This window comes from Rhinolophus ferrumequinum, chromosome 10, assembly GCF_004115265.2.
Source record: "Rhinolophus ferrumequinum isolate MPI-CBG mRhiFer1 chromosome 10, mRhiFer1_v1.p, whole genome shotgun sequence".
Lineage (NCBI taxonomy): Eukaryota > Metazoa > Chordata > Mammalia > Chiroptera > Rhinolophidae > Rhinolophus > Rhinolophus ferrumequinum.
In genome coordinates this window covers 46,643,684-46,665,578 of record NC_046293.1, presented here as the reverse complement: position 1 = coordinate 46,665,578, position 21,895 = coordinate 46,643,684, and the positions used below count along the sequence as shown (strand labels likewise).

General features: G+C 36.6%; 1 protein-coding gene across 4 annotated transcripts in view; it reads right to left on the bottom strand.

Moving 5' to 3' along the window:
* TMEM117 (transmembrane protein 117) overlaps nucleotides 1–21,895 on the bottom strand; it is a 388,102-nt gene that overhangs the window by 184,067 nt on the left and 182,140 nt on the right. For 3 of the 4 annotated variants that reach the window (XM_033116086.1, XM_033116087.1, XM_033116090.1), the window contains one exon: nucleotides 2,961–3,060. The exons of the other annotated variant lie outside the window; for it this stretch is intronic. In XM_033116086.1, coding sequence (XP_032971977.1) covers nucleotides 2,961–3,060 — 100 coding nt within the window. The remainder of the gene's footprint in view (nucleotides 1–2,960; nucleotides 3,061–21,895) is intronic. 4 annotated transcript variants of the gene reach the window in all.

The window sequence follows — 21,895 nt, the reverse complement described above, 5'->3', positions numbered from 1 at the left end:
CCATGGGAAAGCTATGAATTATTTCTCTAAAATAAAAATCCTTTATTTCAGAAATACATTAAAAGGCACCTTTTGGAAATGTAAATAGTCACTTGCTTTTCCATGACACTCACCTTCATCATTGATATTCATTTCATGATAAGAATTCTATAGACAAATGAAGGTTAAAGCTTCCTTAAATTTCTCTCATGAGGAAAACTATTATTTTTTTTAGATGTTAGCAATGCATACATGTGTAAACATATCAATATTTATACAGAAAGTTACCGACTAGTCAGTAAATAGAAATGGGAAGAAAAATGATGTGCTCTGGGAATCCTCCCTGTGTGACTATACTTTCAAATCAGGAGAGTACTATGTTTCTTTTGCCATTCCCATCCCTGCATCTAATGGGGAAAGGTCAATATTTCATTTAACATAAGCAGAAAGGGACTTTGGATTGTCCTCCAGTTTATAGAGAGGAAAAGACGAGAGGCTCCAAAAGGTTAAGTGACTTAAGATCACATTGCTGACTGAGTTCAACCTAAAACATAGTTTTCTTGATTCTCAATCCAGTCCCCTTCTGTGGTATTGGAAGTCTAGATCAGAGTGGTAATCTATGGTATGGGAGAGGTAAGAAGTTACCAGGTTACCAGGTTAGGTAGTACAAATAGCAGGCTTCACAGTAGTAACTTCAGGAGAAACTGTAGAGGTGAACCAGACCTTCGAGAAACAACACAGACTGAAGTGTGGAAATATTTGGATTTCTCTAAACCACAAGAGTAGGGCAGATAAGTGCATGGTAGAAATCCAACCAGGAAAGGTAAAGGTCTTTGGTCAAAGGTGCACCATGCATTTTCCTCTCTAGGATGCCCTAGGAATTGAACCTCACTTTATGATTCAAAGGTTAAATAAAATCTTAATAAAAAAATGTAACCCCTAAGTAGAGACAGAGTCACAAATAGTCAAGGGGATACTATCTTGAGGGAAAGTCAGGAGGAATAGGATGGAACTGGGTCACAAACAAAGAACGATTGTCATCATGGGAAAGAAAATGATTTATGTATCCAATGACTGACTTTAGCCTGCACACTGCAAAGCAAGCTCCTACGTCTTATTGGTCTGTTGTTTCTCCCCTGACTTTTATCAGGGTCAGTGTTAAACAGAAGTCAGAAAACAATGTACCATATTGTCTTAGTCTATTCTAGCATTGACAATTGGAAGGAAACTCCAGACGCTCTGGACCCCAAGCCTTGGAAAAGGCAGAATGCTCATGCTCCTGGGCCTCCATAGAAGGGTCAGGAAGCCTACGCAGCCTGAGGCTTGGATCAATGAACCACGCTTGCCATCACTTCAAGGGACTGGGCCCAGCCAAAGGGATGAGGGCCGAAAAACACGAACAACAATAATAAAGCACTATATCTATATTACACTTCAGCGCTTTAAGTCCTGTCACAGGGCCACACATTTAATCTTTACAGAAACCTGTAGCACGGGTAGGAAATATTAATCCCATTTAGGAAATGTGCACACTGAGGCTCAGAGGATTGTAATATTACTTGAGGAAGGTCAAACCATAGCTACCAAGGTCAGAGAATCCATATTTCTGAACTCTTGATCCAATTCTCTTTTGCATTTCATTAAGCAGATTTACTGTAAAATGGAGTCAAAAATGACAATCCACAATTAATAAATTTTTCAAAAGGCATAACCTCAAATTTAAAGGAAATTACATACTTAAACTTCATATATTTCCTTCTAAATAGTTTTTTTCCAATGGATTTAGAAATTTTTGACATGAGGCAGCCCGGTCTCAATGTCTGGCTTATTCTAATTGTTATTTCTAGTGATTGCCAATAAAATTAATCACTTTTCAAATTTTAGATTTTAAAGTTAATGGAATGGGATGCATCTGGTAATTTGTTCTATTAACATTCTAAAATTGAACAGAGTTGAGAGGAGGCTCAAAAACAGGCAATACAAACCTTTTATGCTTACTTGATACTCTTGCAGGATGATCATAGTAGTAGTTAAGATATAACTGTTTCCTGTTCGCTGAAAATACCTCCTCTAGGTAAGAAGCAAAGCTATCAAGAGAAATGGCAGCACTGTTGTTGCAATCTACCTGCGATATCCAGAACACATTTGTAGGGGCATGTCTCTGCCAAGTTTTCTTTAGGTTGGGTACCTTTCCTTTGGTAGGTCTCCTCATTTTCAAGTCAATGGATGAATAAAGCTAATTAGGATTAACTGCATTTATGAAAGGTGTCAGTGAAGGTTAAATTGTTCCATTTTTATGAGAGTTATGCTCTTTGCACTCTGAAATTCTCTTAGAATCTTATAGGACCTAGAGCCCTTTAGCTACATACTGTATTTAAATAACCCAATGGTTAAAAACAGAAGCTACTTTCTTGACAGATGAACTCCACGTGAAATATAATTTGTCTATTTGTTGCAGGTTTATAATAATAAAGACTAATAATGCATAAAAGGGATTAAAACATACAACTCTCAGAACTCTTAATTACTATTGCGTTAGTAGTTTCAATGAGGAAAACAAATGTTGAAAACTATTTTAAAAGTCCTTAAAGATTGTTTCATATGGTCTTTTGAGACAAGCCCGACAATATTCCTTACCTGAAAATTATATATGTCAAAAAAACAATCTACACAGAAATTATTTAGAACTTCACACAGAATCACTTTTTATTAATTTCATTAATGTGTATATGTTTGTATGTATGTGTGTGTGTTATAACTATATCCCCGTGAACAGCCAACATTAATATTATAATTGCATCATTTTTTTCCAAGTTAAATAGATATTGTATATAATCTCTGGATTTACCTATACTCGTGCATTTGTTCCACTCAAAAGAAAGGTAACTACTTTGCTCTCAACTATCAAAGTGGTGTCAATCCAACATTACGAACACATCTTCCATCTGATGTTTGAAATGGGTGAAGTTAAAATTTCTTACCATCCAAGCTGTGACAAAGTCCCCCATCCAGGTCCCTACAGCAGCTAATTTCATGAAACTTTCATTTCGGATGCCCATATAGTCTGTAATGATATATGCTCTGTGGAAACAAACACACAAGACATTGCCCAGACTCAGAGAGCCATATAGTCAAAGCTTTCTGGTTCAGCAACACCCAAAGGGACTTTCCCCCCTTCTCAACAAGCTTTCTTGCTCTGTCTCGTCACATATACTTACACACCTTAAAAGCTAGGAAGAGCTCTGAGGGTGCCTGGGTCAGTTCCAATTAGACTGGAAGACTGTGACTATACCAATTACCGTGTGCATTTCATTTTTGAGCTGTAAGACTGACAACAGCTTTTGGAAAATCAAACAGAAATACTCAGCAAAGGCATCATTTCATGCTCACTCAAGCATGAGGAGCGCAGAAACAATTCCTGAATTAGAGTAACTTGAAAGGAAGGAGACTAGCTTACTTTTCCTTCAGTTCTGTCAAGTCAGAACTGTTGAAAAGGTGCTGGAACTAGGCTTTAGATATAATGTCACACGAAAATATTCAGAATAATGTCAAGATTTGAGAAAAATGTCCACACAATGAAGCAATATGGAATTTGATTCAAATATATTTAGTTTAAATTATTACTTAAATAACAATAAGATTTAATTTCATTACTCTTTTTATTTAGCTAATTCTTATCTGTTTGCTATAACACCAATTCATGTTGTTCACAGCTCAAAGAGAGATTCAAAGATACAACTGATCAATAAATACAAGTAATAAGACCATGCTTATTGTTGATTTAGCATTTTCACTTCCATTTCCTCATTTGATAGTTAAGAACATCCTAAGTATTGTTTTTCCCATTTTGCAATTTCTCTGAGAAAACTGGGATTCACAGATCACTTAACTTGCCTAATCAATACCACATAACTAATGAACGGGAGTGAGAAATGAAACTTCATTCTCTCCCTCTCTCTCTCTCTGCCAGATTTTTTTAAATTTTAAATTGTGTTCCTTTTCTTATATGATAATACCTGTACAATTTAGAGTACTAGTTGAACTTGATTCTTCTTAGATGAACTTTAAAACAACATATAGTAAAGAATTATATGTTTGTCATTTATCTACTAAAAGTATGAAGAAGCACATTTTTTAAGTCACTGCGAGGTAAACCATCTCCAGTTCAGTTATTTATTTTCTGGAGCTATTTCAGATAGTTTTCCTATCCATTAAATGAACAATTATTTGAACAGTTTTAACAACAAAAGCAAACTTACGAACTTTAAAAATGACTCTTTTTTCTACATGTTTCATTCACCTACCTGTAGGGTCTATATAAATCATAAGGTCTCACCCCAAAATTCTAGGTCTCTAATTCCATGGGTTTCCATAATAGCCAAAAAATTTAGAGCTACTGCAAACTAATTGCATGCTTACAATGTTCCGATGTTTACTGCCCCATGTTAAACTTTCAGAGACTCAACTCCTAAATCATCTGACATTGACCGCATCCACTTACATATAAGTAACAAACTGAAGTGAAACGGAATTTTTCATTATTAGCACTTTAAATACTGTGTGTCCATCAACTTGCATATCAGCACAATGAAATTCCTGTTTCACAGATATGGAATTGAGGCTTGAGAGAGTTTTTGCAACTTTTTCAAGGTCAAGCATCTAGTAAATGGATAAGATTTGAAACTAAAGTTGATTGACTCCCAAATCCAGACACAACCACTACACTATACCTTTTTCCTACAAATGTTAATAAAAAAATAATAAATAAATAAATAAATAAATAAATAAATAAATAAATAAATAAATAAATGAAAAACAACCCTCAAAGGATATCTACTCTGTTTGCCGGCATCTTAGTAGGAAATGAAGACCACAACTCATTACCTTTGAGGATAATTTATACAAAGAAGTCAAAAGCAGCCCCCAGAAGCTGCAGTGCTCCCGAGCTACCTTCACCGGTTGGCCTCTCACTGAGTTCACTGCTCTAAGCAGCCTCTACTTGAAAGCCCCCAGGTTAACATGTACAGACTGGTGTACCACTACTGCTGAACAGTTCTTGGGCCATGAACTCCAAGGACTATAGAGTATTAGCTCTGGTAATTGTCCAGCTCTCCCTATGACACATGCCACATCCCTCATCCCTACCTGTCCACTTAGCCAATTTGCTCTATAACACACTGGGCAAGGGTGTCAATTTCAGGGTACATTCCTTATGGTTTTATAGATGTGTATAACAGAAGGCATCGTTCTTTTAATTTCAGTATCTAAAAATAGGGATGAGAGGAATAAACTTGCAACAGATCATTGATCCAGCCAAAAACAACTAAAAAATCTGTAAAATACAAAAATTACCCCCCAAATCTGCTTAAAGGTATCTGAGAGCTGATGAAGCAATGAGGACCAGAAGAAACAACATACCGGATTGGAGGGAATTGTGAAAAGGTTAGCTATATTTTACCTGGGGAGATTTGCTGATTCTGGACTTTGGCAGAAGGCAGCCTCAGTGGATTGGAAAGACAACATTAGAAACTTAAGGAGCCGAGATCCTTGTGAAAAAGTAGGGGTCCGGAAGAGAGCACGATACACAGCTGGTTTTCCTTTCAAGACATTGCCCAATTATGAACTTGTTCATGGGGAGGCTAAGAGACTAAACAGAAAGTCTCTGAAAAGCATAGCAGAGATTTGGCAAATTCACAATGCTGAGGAGACCATTACAGTTCAGAACCTGCCAGAGGAAATAGCTGGAGAGAATACACAGAGACATACACAGGCGAGAGAAAACTAGAGACTGATGGGTCCTTGATGAAGCTATAAATCAGTGCTTACCCAGTCTATTCAATGAATGGATTAAGGGGATCAGCCTCTACTCTTTCCATTTAACAGAGGAAAGAGTGACCCTTTTCTGAAAGAATAAAATACCATATAGATCGTCCACACATTTTTATACATGACATCCATCATTCATTCAAAAATTACTAGCATGTCAAGAAATAGGATCATACCACTGAACACCGAGAGGTAAAACAATATTTAAAACTAGATAATAAGCTCCAGGAGGACAGGGGGTTATTTGGCTATTGTTTTCCCTGTTGATTCCCTAGCAGTTAGAACAACACCTGCATATAGAAGCAGCAATAAAATGAGATTGAATCATGAACTCTTCCACAGAGGAAGACATTAAACATGTTTTTAAATTGTTTTGTGTGTTCATTTTATTTCTCCAACTTCCTTTGTATCTCCTTGACTGCAGGATAACTGTGCATATACATCTAGAACAATATACCAGCACAAAATAAAGAAATGTCCCTCATGTGTGGCTGTGGGCACAGGGAAGTACCAGATGCTAGAGCAATACAGATGAGATAGCACAGGTAATTCATGAAATAACCAATATATTTACTATGTTTCCCCCAAAATAAGACTGGGTCTTATATTAATTTTTGCTCCAAAAGACGCATTAGCACTTATTGTTCAGGGGATGTCATCCTGAAAAATCATGCTAGGGCTTATTTTCTGGTTAGGTCTTATTTTCAGGGAAACATGGTAAAAATGAAGACTGATATATAAAAGTTAGTAGTTACTCTTATTTTTGCTGCTTTGGACAAATAGAAGGAGAATTACAAATATGCAGACCTGTCAAAAAATTTCAAGTACTAGTTCACTGATTTGCATACCCATTAACATTTAACAATATTTCCTGCTCAGGTTGTAAAGGACAGAGTGTGCATTCATTTATATCAGCAATGTGAGCAGGTTTGAATATTATATTGGACTCTAAAAAAGTGAAGTTGTGAGGCTTTGTACCCACTGATTTGGGGGAGTGATTCAGAATTATATTTTATGTGCTAGGAGGCACCAAATAAGTTTGAATTTTGTTCGAAATTTTAGATAATTATTTCAACTATTCATACATCTTTTGTACTTTAGCTGGTTATTTCCACTATGCCTAGATCTAGAAAAACGCTGTTCTACCAGCCTTACAGGTAAATATTGATCATAGACATTTTCTTTAAAGATTCTAAATGAATATTTTTTTCAGGCTGTAACTTCAGCTTTTTTTTTTTTTCTTGAGATTTCAAGTTTAAATGTAGAAATTTCAAATTACAGGATGTTGGAAAGGTTCACAGTTATCCTAACAGCCTGAAAATATGAGCTACCGAGACTATTGGACCTAGTGAAGCCCATGTGCTAAATGGCCATAAGCTAAACAGACTCTAACATGGGTTAAATTCTCAATAAAATTATAATATAATGAATTGGTTTTACAGGTGAGAGTCTTGATCACTACCAACAAAAGTTCCATTTCACTTCAGTTTGTTACTTATATATAAGTGGATGCAGTCAATGTCAGATGATTTAGGAGTTGAGTCTCTGAAAGTTTAACATGGGGCAGTAAACATAGATCACCAAACCAATATTGATTCATGCTTCACTGAAGATCCATCTTTGGCCAGCTGGATTCATAATGTCGCAGCTGTCGCTCCTAGCCATGTTTGGGCAACATAAACAAGATTGGGGGCTTCATACATAAGTAAATCATGTATATGGAGTTGACTTACATAAGTACAGACCTGCATTAAACACAATGAAATTAAAGCAAAAATTATAAATATTCTTACAACATTAAGTGAAACTTTGTCACTATAAAACTCCAGGAATTAAACCTAGATTTATTCAATTAACCTTTCCTCAATCCTTTTGTGTTTGTAATAAAATGATTAACAACCTTTAATCTAGTCACTTAGTCAACTATTATCCAAATAACCACATTTTAGTATTTTTGCTCAAAATTCCTACTTCTTGTTTATTGAAAGCTTTGATGGAGCTCAATACATGTGCATGGACCTTCCAGGCAAGACCTAAGCTATGCAGCAAGATCCACTGGAATGTCAAAATGTGGCCAACTACTGTTAGAAATAGCCTGGAATGATGAAAATTGCATCTGGGTCTAACATTGCTTACAGATAAAATACCATCTCCAATTTCCCCAATTTAGCCACTCATCCCTTCTAATTTATATAAGATATATATAATAAGACTATATATAGATGGAGTTTTCATTGAACAAACCCACCCTGACTGTGAACAAATCCACCAAATGTCAGCTATTCCTTTCCTCTCCTGCCATTACCCCTAGAAGCTGTCCTTTCCCTGGTGTTACTATAACACTGAATATCCCTCTTTGTTAAATAAATTTCCCAAAGTATTTTAATGACTTTTCTCACATTGTCCCTCTCTTCCAAAACACTTGGTTCATCAAAAGTGAAGAGCATGGTTCATTCACCTAGGCAGGTGAAATTCTTTGTCCAGTGTATAGTATGATTTAAGAATGCAATAAATATTTAAATGAATTAAGTAGTCAATTGATTAATGTAAGAAGATTAGATCATCTGACACTGAGGCCAAAGTAAGAGGAGGATAAAAGATAAAAACAAAAGATTTGCAATATAAAAACAAACTAAAAGAAAACATTAAAGGTAAGTTGCAGGCCATGTAATTATGAAGTTCTAACAAAGTTAGAATGGAATATCATTGTATCATTTTTATTACCTCTTCCAGAATAAAAAGCTAGAGCCCAGAATATAATCAAATCAAAATGAAGACCACATCCTTGACTTTCTGCAGTCATATATTATAAATTAATTTGAATCTAAGTTAGTTGACTCATAATGAAAAAAAGTAAAATATTGCAAAATCTCTACATGGTAGGTACTGGATCTGAACGTTTTAAAATAATCATTTTAAATGAGACTAGATATTAATACATAACTTTGTGCACCAATTTGCTGCACAAACAATACAAAAGCTACATAGTAAAACACATTCATTTTACCCATGTGAAAAAAAGAAAGAAAACTTATTTCACTACCCTGTAAATGGATACTGCCAAACTACATTTGTTGCTTGTCCTTTAAAGCAAAACTTAGAAGTTTATGATGTTATAAAACAATATAGCCTCAAAACTAATTTGAAAGTTACAGAATTTTTGTGGTTATACCCCAAGTTTCTTTCTTAGTTCAATTTTTTTTCTCAACCTCACTAACACTCGAGGAATATCCAATCTAATTGAATGTTCAAAATAGAGCTGACTTGTTTTCTACTTCTGATGAATTAAATAAACACAACCAAGACTTACTAAAGTCATTGGAAAAATAATAGAAGGTACAACATTTTAAAATCCTAAGCTTGTTGCTAAGAGAACCCCAATAAATCCCCAAGGGAATGCAGAGAGTCAACAGATTACCTAAAATTAATTTCATGTCTAACTGAATCATATTTTAAACTTAAATAACAAATGTGTTTATAACTATTTGGATAAAATATATCTGAATTATAAAAGTGAATTGCAAGCTGCACCAGAATGGTATTAATTAATTTATCCTACATAATGATGCTTCCTTCCAACTACAGAGGCATAAAATAGCTTACATAGGTTCTGTAAGATTCTGATGCTGCTCAAAGTAGGACAAAAAGCAAGTTTTATTTCAATGGGTGTATGTCACTGAAGGTAATTGTTCATGGCTATTAAAAGGTCAAAATAGATTTTAAAAAATAATGGAATGAAAAAAATAATAGAAGGTACAACAGGACACAAATACAATAATTAACTTTTGGCAGAAATTTTAAGTTTTCCCTATGTATAATAAAATAAACATAAAAAAATGAGACTGTCTTTCAATTTCCTGCAAAATTTTCAAGTTCAAAGCATAATTGCTTTGTGATAATATAATAATTATTATTTTCCCTCTCTTCTTCTTTCCTTTCCTCCCCTTCTTCTTCTCCTCCTCCTTCTCCATCTTCTATTAAATATGAGTTCAACCACTTCTTATTCTCCTCCCCATAGCTACCCAATAATGTTTCTCAATTCTTGTCGGAAAAATTTTAAACTCCAGTGATGGGAAGGAGAAAAAGGGCTACTTTTTTCATCCCAGAACCCTTCGTGCAGTATATGAATTTTTATTAGCTAAGCATCTCTCTTATTTACTATTCATGTATTCATTAAGCAAATTACTGATGCTTCCCTATATGCTAGACCATGGGCCTGACACTTGTAAGCTCATCAATTTCCAAGGGAAAGAAAATAGCACTTCAGATGTAGTGGTCACTTCCGGGATTATTACCCAGCACCACTTGTCTAATAATTTCTTCTCTCCTACACCACTTTCCACAATGTAAGGGTAAAGCTTCTGGGGTAAACTTATGGACACATGTATACAATAATAACCAACCCTGTTGCTAGCCTATTTTTTTTCCTTTTCTGATAATTTAGAACCAAAACTCAAATAGAGACAGGAGGAAATCACTTTCTAGGGGTTGAATGAAAAATAACTCAGTGATTATTGGTGACCACATTTGATCCTCTGTGAAGTGGGGAACTATGTGTGCAGCAAGAGACAAAAGGGGTGGAGGGAGGAAGGAGGGGAGAGCGAGAGAGATAGAGAGAAAGATAGAGAGATGAGACAGAGAAAGTGAAGAGAGAGAGAGACCCATGCAAAGAAGAGAGATAAGAGAGCAAACACTGGTGGTGTGGGACTCTAATTCCTATGCCTCTGGGGACCTGCATTCCTGCACTTTGGATTCCATGGGACACCCTGTTAATTCCTAATGATTACTGCCCCTCTCACCTCTGTTCTTAAGCTAACCTGACTGAGCTTCTGTTAATGAAAAAAGTTGCAACCATGCACCAAGAAAAAATTTTAGAGCCTAAAAATGTGGTTTTGAATATTTTATTCAGTTTTCACCATCCTTTAATTCCTTTTAGAAAGGAATGCTACTAAATTGGCTGCAAGAGTCACCAGTTGGTTGATAGACCAAGGTTGGTTTTCAGATTACTCGTATTAAAGAACAAGGATACATGTATTGTGCCCACTCTATGTCACTGCCCAAGACAACAAAGAGACTTTTGTTTAAGTCATAATGTACTAGTTACATGTACAAATTTCATAAGGGTGCTCAAGCTCAGAATTGCACTCTCCATCCCAGGTAAAAAATGGGTGTACCTGTTCTAGTTAAAACCAATCTGTTAGAAGGTTTTTCCATTTTGTGAGATACAGGACACACTATGAGCATATGTCAAATGAGTGACAATAAGTGTGGGAATATCTGTGCATTTAATAGATAAAAAGCTAGATAAAGAGGTTACATCTCTTAGCTTGCTCGTCTAAAGGGAACCAGACTTTGAAATAAAAAGTGTTGACAAAAGATCAAAGAAGGACAGATTTTTCTGACAGATCAAAGATTTGTATAGATTTGCTACAAAGTGTCAGCAGACAGCACAAAAAAAAATGAGGTTAAACAGACATCACTTAATGTAGAATAAAGAGGGGGAGAGAGTTTGGGAGGGGAGCTTGGGAGGCGAGTCCTAGAATTGAGTTTGCCAATGATATGAGTGATTTGGGGCAGCAGATATAAAACTTAAGCACTTTCCAGGTGTTGAATGCTATTGGGATGCTAAGTAGCATACACCTTTCACTTTCAGCCATCTCTGGACTCGGACCCTCTGTATAAAAGCCAAGCCGATGGGGCATCTCTGTAGTCTAACAATGCCTATTTATTATCAAATGCCCTTCAAGTTAGAAGTGAGATCATTCTATTGTTCTATAAACTTGCTCTGCAATCTTACAGCTTCATTTGATTTAACAATATAAAGAATTTCATACTCTGCTTTTGTAATGTGTGTTTTACAAGCTACAGCACACCAGCCTATGTAAGAAAAAAAAGGAAGTAAAGTCACATTTCCACCCTCCTTGTGAGCATGTCAGGCCCACTAGGTTTCTCATAAAGAATTCAATGAGTTTTCAGTTTGATTTGTACCGTTAGGACTTTTAGCTACAACAGTGCTATGTTCCAACTGACACTGATGTCAAAGATGGTGCCAAAGATAACCTCTTCTACTGAGGTGCACCAAAGTTGCTGCTACAGCTACTCATGTTGTCAGGGTGTCTGCCAAGGTCCAAAGGTACTGATGTCTGTGCCAAGGGAAGCAAAACCTCATTACAAATTCTGCTGTACTCTATGCCACGTTCACCAATTCTGAGATCAGCTACCAGTACAGCCACATTACTACACTACGCCTGAGTTGAAGACAGAAGTTTCATATCTAAGAAAACTAATCAGCCCTGCCCTTCTCTAAAGCCTTATTAACCATTGCAGGACCCCCAATGAAATATTCTCTCCTCCCCCAAGTCTTACCAGTCACAAGCCAAAATACACACAGAGACATTCCGATCATTTTTTTATTGGCCCTTCTTCAAAATGAACAGACTTCAGATATGTATTTGATGAAAATCTCCAATAAAAAATAAAACAGCTCAAAACTAAACAAAAACGAGGAACTCAGAGGAAACAGAAAATGTTGAAAGCAGAGAAAAGGTGTGAGGGTATAATAAAGATATTTTTTCAGACTTACAAAGTCAAAATTAAGTGTAAGCTGCTTATTTAAAAAAATACGTCTAAAACTAAAGCTACATAAAGGTTGAAAGTAAAATAGTAAAAAAGTAAAATAGTGAAAAAATAGTAAAAAAGATAGCATGCAAACAGTAACAAAAAAAATGTGTGCAGCTATATAAGGCAAAATGTATTATAGATTCACACAGAAAATGCGAGACATCAACATACAGTAAGTCCTCACTTAAAGCAGTCAATGCATTCTTTGACTTTGAATAAAATTACGTACAATGAAACTAATTTTACCATAGGCTAATTTATATAAATAAAAATTAAGTTCCTCCAGCATTTTATGAACATTGTTTTATTCTACATTTCAAGGGTACATTATACCTTACTGATAAGTTGAAACTTTCATCATTAGTAAGGATCCCTCTTAAACAGGTCTTTGAATAAACTTTTGTTCAGCGTCATTTTGTTATAATTGACAAAATGGTAACAAAAAAATAGACAAACGCACACAGAAAATGTGAGATATCAACATACAGTAAGTCCTCACTAAACATCCTGTGACAAGACTTAAAATTTTTAAGTCTCTAGGAAGATTGACCAAAATATAAAGCAAAAAGGCACAAATAATCAATGTCAGAAATGAAAAAGGGACATCACTACAGATGCTGCAGACATAAAACAGATAATGAGTGTATTTTAAGAAATTTAGATGAAACCAACAAATTACTAGAAAAACATCTACATATTACCAAAGTGTACATAGGAATAAAAAAATAGATCTATTCACAGAATTGAATTTGTAATTAGAAACTTTCCCACAAGAAAATCCCAGGCCCAGATGTGTACATGGGTACTGAGAGAAATGTACAGGGATGTTTATAGCATCATTATATAATAGCCTAAAACTGGAAATAGCCCAAACATCTATTAACTAAATAATGTATATATTATGGCATAGCCACACAATGGAGATTATTAAACAACAAAAATGAAGAAACTGCTACTATACAAAGTCTGGATGGAGCTCAGAAACTGTTATATAAAATAAGCCAGACAAAAAAAGAGAAAATACTGTATGAATGCAAGGATATAAAGCTTAGCAATAGGCAAAACTGAACTGCAGTAATTAGGGAAGTATTATAAGTAGTAAAACTGTAAAGAAAAGCAAGAAAGGGAAGAGCATAAAAATAAAATAGGAGTTAGTTTGGAGGGAGAGAGGGGTTTATTATTAGGAAAGATAGCCAGAGGGCTTCTGGGACACTAGTAACGTTCTTTCGTTTCACAGGAATGGTGATAACGTGGGTAACATGGCCGCTCACTTACACATATTTTATAATCATTCACTCTGCAATAATTAAGCTGTACAAATGTGTTCTATGGACTTTCGTATAGGCAGGTTATTTCCACATTTCTAAAAATTACAAAAAACATGAAGTATCTACCTATTATTACAGAAAAGGCTTAAGAAATGTAGCTATTGCTATCGTTTTATAAGGGGAATGCTGGAATAACAAAAGAACAACATAGCTTTGGGGAAAACATTATTTTTATGTTGGATGGGAGGGTGTCACAAAGGGAGGTGGAGGAATAACAGAAGATTCCTGAAGTGTGAGCAAGCCTGTGTGTATTGTAGTAGTGCAATTAGTGAAATATCCTGGCTAGAACAAGAACAATAGAGAGGAATAATAAAAGACGAAGCTGAAATAAATGACACAGTGCAGGACATGAAGTGCTTACAGTGCAATCTGGCCCCTGTTTTAAAGCCGGCAGACAATTCACATTTGGAATTTAGGTTGTCTCGGTTTCTTCCATAAGGCACTAACGATATTGTAAACATCCTTCTGCTTTCTAACTGACACTGCTTCTCAGTATCTCTTACAGGAAAAGTGATTGTATAGCCTTATCAAATGCAAGGGCTACCATTTTGACATACATTATGCCTGCTAAGGTTGTGATGAAATCAAATGCCATTTGAAAGATCCATAATCATATCTGCTTCATTTATTTCAACGGGTAAAGCAGAAAGTCACCTGGAAACCCTTGTTCCCTTGGTTCCATGAAGAATCACTTGGGTTATTTCCCAGTAGACCCCCTGGGTTAAGATACAAAAGTTACTGGGGAAGGAGAACAGGAAAGAATATAATAAGCTTCTGTGACGTTAGCAAAGCTCTCCAAGACCCCTGACCTGCAGAGCTGGTCCCTGAAGAGGAAACGGGCCTATCTCCTCCTCAGAAGGGGGAGGTACAGAGGCTATTGCCAGCATGACTAAGGCCCAGTGGTGGTAAAGAATCACTCCAAATGAAAATCATGAGGAAAGTGGGTGGCCAAGTGGCTAACTCGGGGGCATGGAGGGGAGAGCTGTTTTCAGCAACAGGTGTGACTGACAGGAGCTCTTCTGAACCTTGTCATTCTGATGTAAGGGACACCTCATGGCCTCTAAGGGACCTGGGCCAGGGAGGCACCGGTGTTGAGTGGACAGGAATCCATGTAACTACGCAGGTGCGAGCTTCAATAGCAACAACATGTGACAGCCAGACCCATGCAAGGTAGAAGAATAATCAGATGGCACAGCTTTCCCTATGGCTGGTATTTGAAAAAGATCCCAGTGACCCCACATTAGACTAGATAAGGCCCTAAATTTAAGGTCGATTGGCTGGGTAAAACTTCAAAAGGGAGATTGGCCTCCTTACTGATGAATGCAGGTAAGAGCTTCAGGTCATTAATTAAAAAGGTTAAAATAAATCAGCCCAAGTTGTACTGAGTTTGTGAAGCATTCAGGCTACCCACATCGGATGCCAGAGATTTCTGCACGATCAGCAAATGGGCTTTATGTATACACCCCTACAAATACTGAGAGCATAGGCCTTGGGTCGGAAATAAAGGTCTGTTAGCCTGATTCTTTTCAGGCACGTCAGGTACAAGAAGCATACCCAGGCCTGAAAGAATAGCCACTTAAGACATCTCCCAGCTATCTGCAACTTAACTTAAAGGAGAGCGTCAGCTATGTATTCATTCTTTGATCAATAGTGATTGAATACCTCCTATACGCCTGGAACTGTGCTAGGTGCTGGGAATACAAAGATGAATAAGACGTGGCCACTGCCATTTAGCAAATGAAAAAAGACATGGAAACAAATCAACAGGGCCCTTTGTGGAAAATGCTCTGTGAGGGGAGAGGCAGAGATGAGAGCCCCCAGTGCTTTTGCTGTGAAGGGGTGGGGGCAGGGAGAAGAGCAGGCTTCAAAAAGGAGGGACAGGGAAGGGAAAATGTGTTGAAAGTAGAAGGAAACACATGTACAAAGGCAGAGGGCTGAAAGCAGCAAACATGTTAAAGGGAATATAAGGGCAGCTCAGGGCTGCTGCCAGCATGCCCAGGGAGACAAGAGGGAAGCCAGAAAACAGTGGCTGCAGTAAGGATGGCTTTGCACAGACTTCACGAGGTTTGTTTTTGCAAGGACAGGCTGGCAGATTGGAATTTCTGGGGCAGGAGCTGATGTTTCAATCTTCAAGAAGAATTTTTTTCTCTGAGGAATATGTATTTGCTCTTCAGCCCTTTCAGCGGATTGGGTGAGTTCCACCCACCTTATTGAGAGTATGCTCCTTTAGTTAAAATCATCTGATTGTAGATGCTAACCCCATCTAGAGTCGACCTTTACAGAAACCCCTAGATTAGTGTTTGACTAAATAACTAATATATAGCCTAGCCAAGTTGACACTACACCATCGTGGAAGCCATACTCCCACTTTACAATTAAACATATACTTGTTTTTACATCTAAAAAGACAATTCCCATCAACATCGGATTTAACAACATCAACATTTAACAATCCCTGCAATTTTAATTTTAGAATTGAACACAGAATTCCTGTAACATTACCTCAACACAGACACACACACACACACACACACAAACACACACACACACACACACACACTGCGATAATACCTCATCAAATAGAGATGATACTTCTCATCAATACTCTAATTGAGAAGTTAATACTGATGTAGCCTACCTTAATATTTTATAATTCAAACTGTGGGATTTCACAGTATTTCTGAAATTCTAATTCAATTTCCATGAATCCATCTCTGTACCTTCATCTGTGATGAGTTTTGTTTTGTTGTCTCAACACAAGACTCTGTAAGCTCTCTTTTTCTTCTGGCTCCTTTCTGAAGTTCTTACACTAGAATGATTTTTGCTGTCGAGTATCAGCTTCCTGCTCTTACATTAACAGTTGCATGTTAACAGATAAATTACATTCGTGTCCAGCCTAAAAAGCATTCCTTTGAAACCCAAAGGTATTCACTTTTAATTCCTCTTGAATGCAGGGGTCATGGTTAAATTGGGTATTTTTTTGAAATTATCTTTTTTTTTTCCATTAAAAATAGACTATCCCCTGAACAGACCATTTTTTGAATATACCATAACTAGCACATTGTGATAAGCAGTCATCGGCCTGTGAGAAACGGTAGAGAACGTTTAATAACATATAAAATCACTGTCAGACAGAGCCCTGAAGATCAGAAACCATTTCTGGAGTCCTGATAATTCCAGCGCATTATACAAACACAGGTAGAAATATCTAACACAGTACCTGATGATGCTGCCGGTGTTCAGTTAATATTGGTTAAATCTGAAGAGAAAGGGAGGGAAGTCCCACCTTCCAGAGAAACCCCACCTTCTTAGTTTGTATGGTGAGTAAGAACTGGAAGTTGATATCAGACCAAACGGAGTTTTGTATATATTTATGCTCAACTTATTGATAAAAAAGCAGATACTTATTACAAATGTTAGGTTTGCTCATACCCCACCCCTTACTTGAAGTGACTCGTTACTTGTGCCCCATTGGCTTACAAAGCAGGAAAAGAGGGTGGGGACACCGCTGGAATTCTTAGCAATGGTTGCCATGTATATATCCTAACAACCAGAAACCAGGCAGGGGCCTGAGCAATCAGTCTGAACTAGGATCCCAAATCTAAGGATTAGCAGCTAACTGAGGCCTATTTAGAGCTATTCAGCCAATTAAAAAAAAAAAAAATCATCAAATCCATGGAGGTTATTTAATAGAAATGTGGGCACCAGGGTACAAAATCAGACAAGAGCCATAGGCAGGCACAAGGGGAACGGGTAGCAGCTCCTGAGCTGAAAACCAGGCCTTCTGGTTACACACATGGTTAGCTTTTTATCCAGCTCCTGGAGCTGGAACAAGGGCATGCTAGCAGTGCTTAAAATGGAAAGAAGAATTGGTATAAGGAATGCCTACAGATATACATTGGTGTCTGAGCCTGGTAAACCTTATCTGATTTTTATAGTCAAGGTAGAAGGGCACATTGCAAGAAAAACCAGGTACACCACATCTTTTACTTAGCATTGTTCTGATCAAGTCTTCAGTGGCTTTTGTTTGTCTAACAATCCCCCTGCAAATCAGCAGCACTCAAAATTAAGAGAAGACAACTAACAGGAAAACTATAATTTCTGCTAATTTAAAGTATTTGTGGTCCATTTAATGGAACCATCCCTTTTTCCCTGTCCTTGTCTCTTCACTGTATGGCTTTACCTGCTCTGGACACATACCTTCAGGGATCCAGGTGATGGCATAGCACTTGTTCCAGGCCCATCTCCTACCCTCTGCTCTGAGTTTTCTCTCTTCGAGCCTTCAGTTCTGTTCTGTTAACTTTATACCTGAGATAAAGTCCTTTCTGACCAGACTGCTACTTCCTGAAAGAGTCTCTGGATTTTCATTTCCAAGAACTCCTGCCCAGACTCCCCAGCTCCCTTCATCATTGCCAAAAGGTGAGCAGGCCCTGCCCATTCTTCAGTCCTAATCCATGCTCTCCTTATTCTCAATCCTGCTTACACAGGTAGTAGATTCACCTGGGGACCTTTTAAGACGTATCCTTGCCTGGGCCCCTTCCCAGTAGATTCTGACTTAATTAAGCTGGTGTGGGGCCCAGGCATTAGCATTGTTTAAGCCTCCTGGTGATTCGAACACCTAGCCAGACTTGGGAACCATTGCTGCAGCTGAAGCTTCTGCACACGGCCCCTGGTGGCCTGGAAGGCAATTTGGGGCAAGAGTTGCCACACTGAGCTGCAGAGGGCCTCAGGAGTCACTACAAAGAACCATTGAAAAACATATATGCTCTAAGAAGCAGAATATACGCTAAGAATCATAAGCACTCTAAGAATTATAAGCACCAAAATGACACAATTAAGTACATTTAGATAGATCAAGAATGAGCCAAGCTAGGGTTCATGAAAAGGAAACATTTACGGCCTCCTGACTTCCCACCAAAGGGCCCTTATTTATTCATCAGATTGAGTATTCACCAGATGAATAGTAAATTCCTTTGAGAGAAGCCATGAACGTCCTACTGTCAGGAGGCATCTAAAGTCTCCTCACTCAGAGCGCTCAACTTTTAACTACCTGATTCCCTATGCAAGCTCATGAAAAAATGATGGAAATATCAAAGAACAATCTGCTTCAGAATCATCGATTTAAAAGTACACAGCACAGGAAGATATCATTATATCTGTGGTGATTAACAACACGAGAATTTATTTGAATTAGAGCCCTTCTGGTGGAAACAAGCTGCAGCCATAAGGTGGTATGTCTGACACACACCGCGCTCAAAGTGGAGCATAGTAAGTCAACAGAACCCCACCCAAACTGCTCTGATTCATGCTGGAGTCAGTGTCTCCCCAAAAACTAACAGTGGAACATAAATTATGAGTAAAGATAAGCAGTATAATATTACTTTAGGTTATTTAGGAATTTGGAGATAGTCTCTTTGCTAATGGCTAAAATTATATCCCCAAATGATGCGTGAGAAACGGGAAAATATAATGCAAGAATTGTGTTTTAAAACCACGGATGGAGATAAAACTACTTATGATAAAAAAAAATATATAACAATATTTGCCCAACAGGTATTACACAAATAAATTGTGATAAGTTTAAAGAAGTGAAAAAATACTGATACCTGGAAAATAGAGGCTGAAGAAAAATGCAATGTAAATAAATTTTAATAGTGTCAGATATCGTGTAATACTTAAAGAGCTAAAGAAATAAAAAACCTTTTTATTTCCTTTCACCAATTCTTACTAAATTTATGGATCAACAAAATAACGTGGCATACAATCTGTCCACTCTTCTCCGCCTTGTACACATAGTGATCTCCAGCCATTCTGAGACCCCCTTGCTTTTCTACGTCTGTGAGGTTTGGCACAGTGCCTAGGATACCTTCCTTTATTCTTTTGCAGAGTCACCCCTCGCCTATCTTTTGAAATAAAGCTCCAATATTACTTCATCTTCCTTCTTCTCCTCTCCTACCTTCTAAAGCTGAGTTGTTGTTGTTTTTTTCTGTTTTTGAAATCATAGTATTTTCCCCCAGGTTAATCTAGGCACTTAATAAACTTTTGTTGGTTAATTAAATTATTGGCATTCTCTTCAAAAGAAATTTGGATCATTACTCAATGAGAAGGGCACTAGCCTCATTATAAAATTTTATTTTATTGTTTTCCATGAACATAGGTTCCCTATATTGTGTTGCTTTTCTTCTTCTAAAAAGTGTTTTTTAATCATAAGGTTTAAAACAAGTTCACTATTAAAATAAGAAAAGTATTAAAAATTGGAGAAAAATGTCATCTTCCATCCCATCGCTCAGAACAATTGCTATAATTTCCTCCCAATATATTTTCTATATATATTTTCTAAATAAAGAAATCAAGATGCATGTAGGATAAAATGTAGCACCAGATTAGAGAGATTATAACTAGATAGAGAGATCATGATTTACAAAGACAAATTATAAAATAATCTACAAATAAGACAACTGATAATTCATATAACCCCAATAAATATATAACACAAAGATATAGTAAGGAATTTTACTGATAAGATCTCTTGACTCCTATATTTCCGCTTCAGCAACTGAGTGGGTAGTGGCACCATTCACCAAATTAGAAAATACAGGAAGAAGAGCAGATTTGAGAAGATATATTCAGTTTTGAAAAAGTTGAGATTTATATGCCTATGGAATACCAAAGATACGTCCAGTAAGTAGCTGAATATACAGGTCTGTACTGGGATGGAGAAAAAGATGCAAAAACACTCAGGTTAGAGGTGGAGTTTGTAGTTTGCAGTTGTAAATGGGTAAAACTCCATAAAGGGAAGAAAATGGAATTCAGGTGAGAATCCCAAGAAAGCCAACCTTAAAGGAACTGGAAGAGGAAGAAGAATCCACACTTTTAAAGAGAGGGCTGCTCCAGAGACAGGAGAAAAAATTAGGTGAGTATCATAATGCAATATAATAAGAAATTCAAGAAAATGGGATATAAGAAAGTAAAGAAAAAGGAAACGATTGACAGTATGAAATGATTAAATGAAATTAAAAATGAAGAACCGAAATATCATTTAAATCATTGTTGACCTCAGCAAGAACATTTGGGTGGCTGAGTAGAGGCAAATATTAGAGTCCATGCATTTGGTTATATATAGAAATAAAGGAAATGGAGACAATGAGTGTAGGTATTGTAATACCAGAAAATTGGCTGCAAAGGGACAGAAAGACACACCAAGAATTAGGCAATATAGACTTAAGAAATGAGAAAGATATAATTGTGTTTCTAATAGAACTGAACCAGAATGCACTTTATCTTGTATCATGGATATTTTTGTACATGAGTTGCTCTTTCTATTTAAAAAGTTGCTAGACAGCAGAGACACTAACTCAGGTATACTAGTTGCTCAATAAATCTTATTTAATCAATGAATGAGTCAATCAACCAGAAAAAAATATGAAAGATATAAAGAATACAATAAATGCAGCCAAACTTGAAAATTATGGGAACAGCCTGATGTCACAGAGTAAAATTAGAGTGGGAACATACACATCTGGATTTCAGTTCATATGACAGAAATAACAAGTTGCATAACTTTAATTAAATTTTTTAAATAATATTTGGAATTTAGATTCTTTATCTGTAAATACGAAAGTCAGAGTCAATCAGGAATGACAGGGGCTTTCATTCATCCCCTACTCTGATGGATAGCTACCTGAAACAATGTGTTTAGAGAATTCTGAGGTTCTGTCTTTCCTCAAGAGAACAGAGAATTTTTACGGACCAGCAATGTCTTCCATGTGTTCAGAAGGAGTGGGTGATACATATGCTACATATTTGCCAACACTGAAATAGTTCATGCAAAACGCTCTTAAAGAAAATATATGATTTATAGTCTTTTTCTGAAAATTCATTCAGAATATAGTTTTAAAAAGAAAAGTCTATAGTAAATTGGACTAAGAGTAGAGAAATGTTTTATCTATAGATTGTTTTGGATTCATTTTTATAACAGCCAAACTAGTGTGTCTAGAATATAGAATCCAAATGTCAGGAATATGGGAGTAATAGTATTTTTATAGGAAATCGAGGTGTTTGTTTTATTACTTAAATACACAGAAGAATAACGTGTTCCCCACCCCTACCCCTGATACTTATAATATTAATATTTAAGCAGT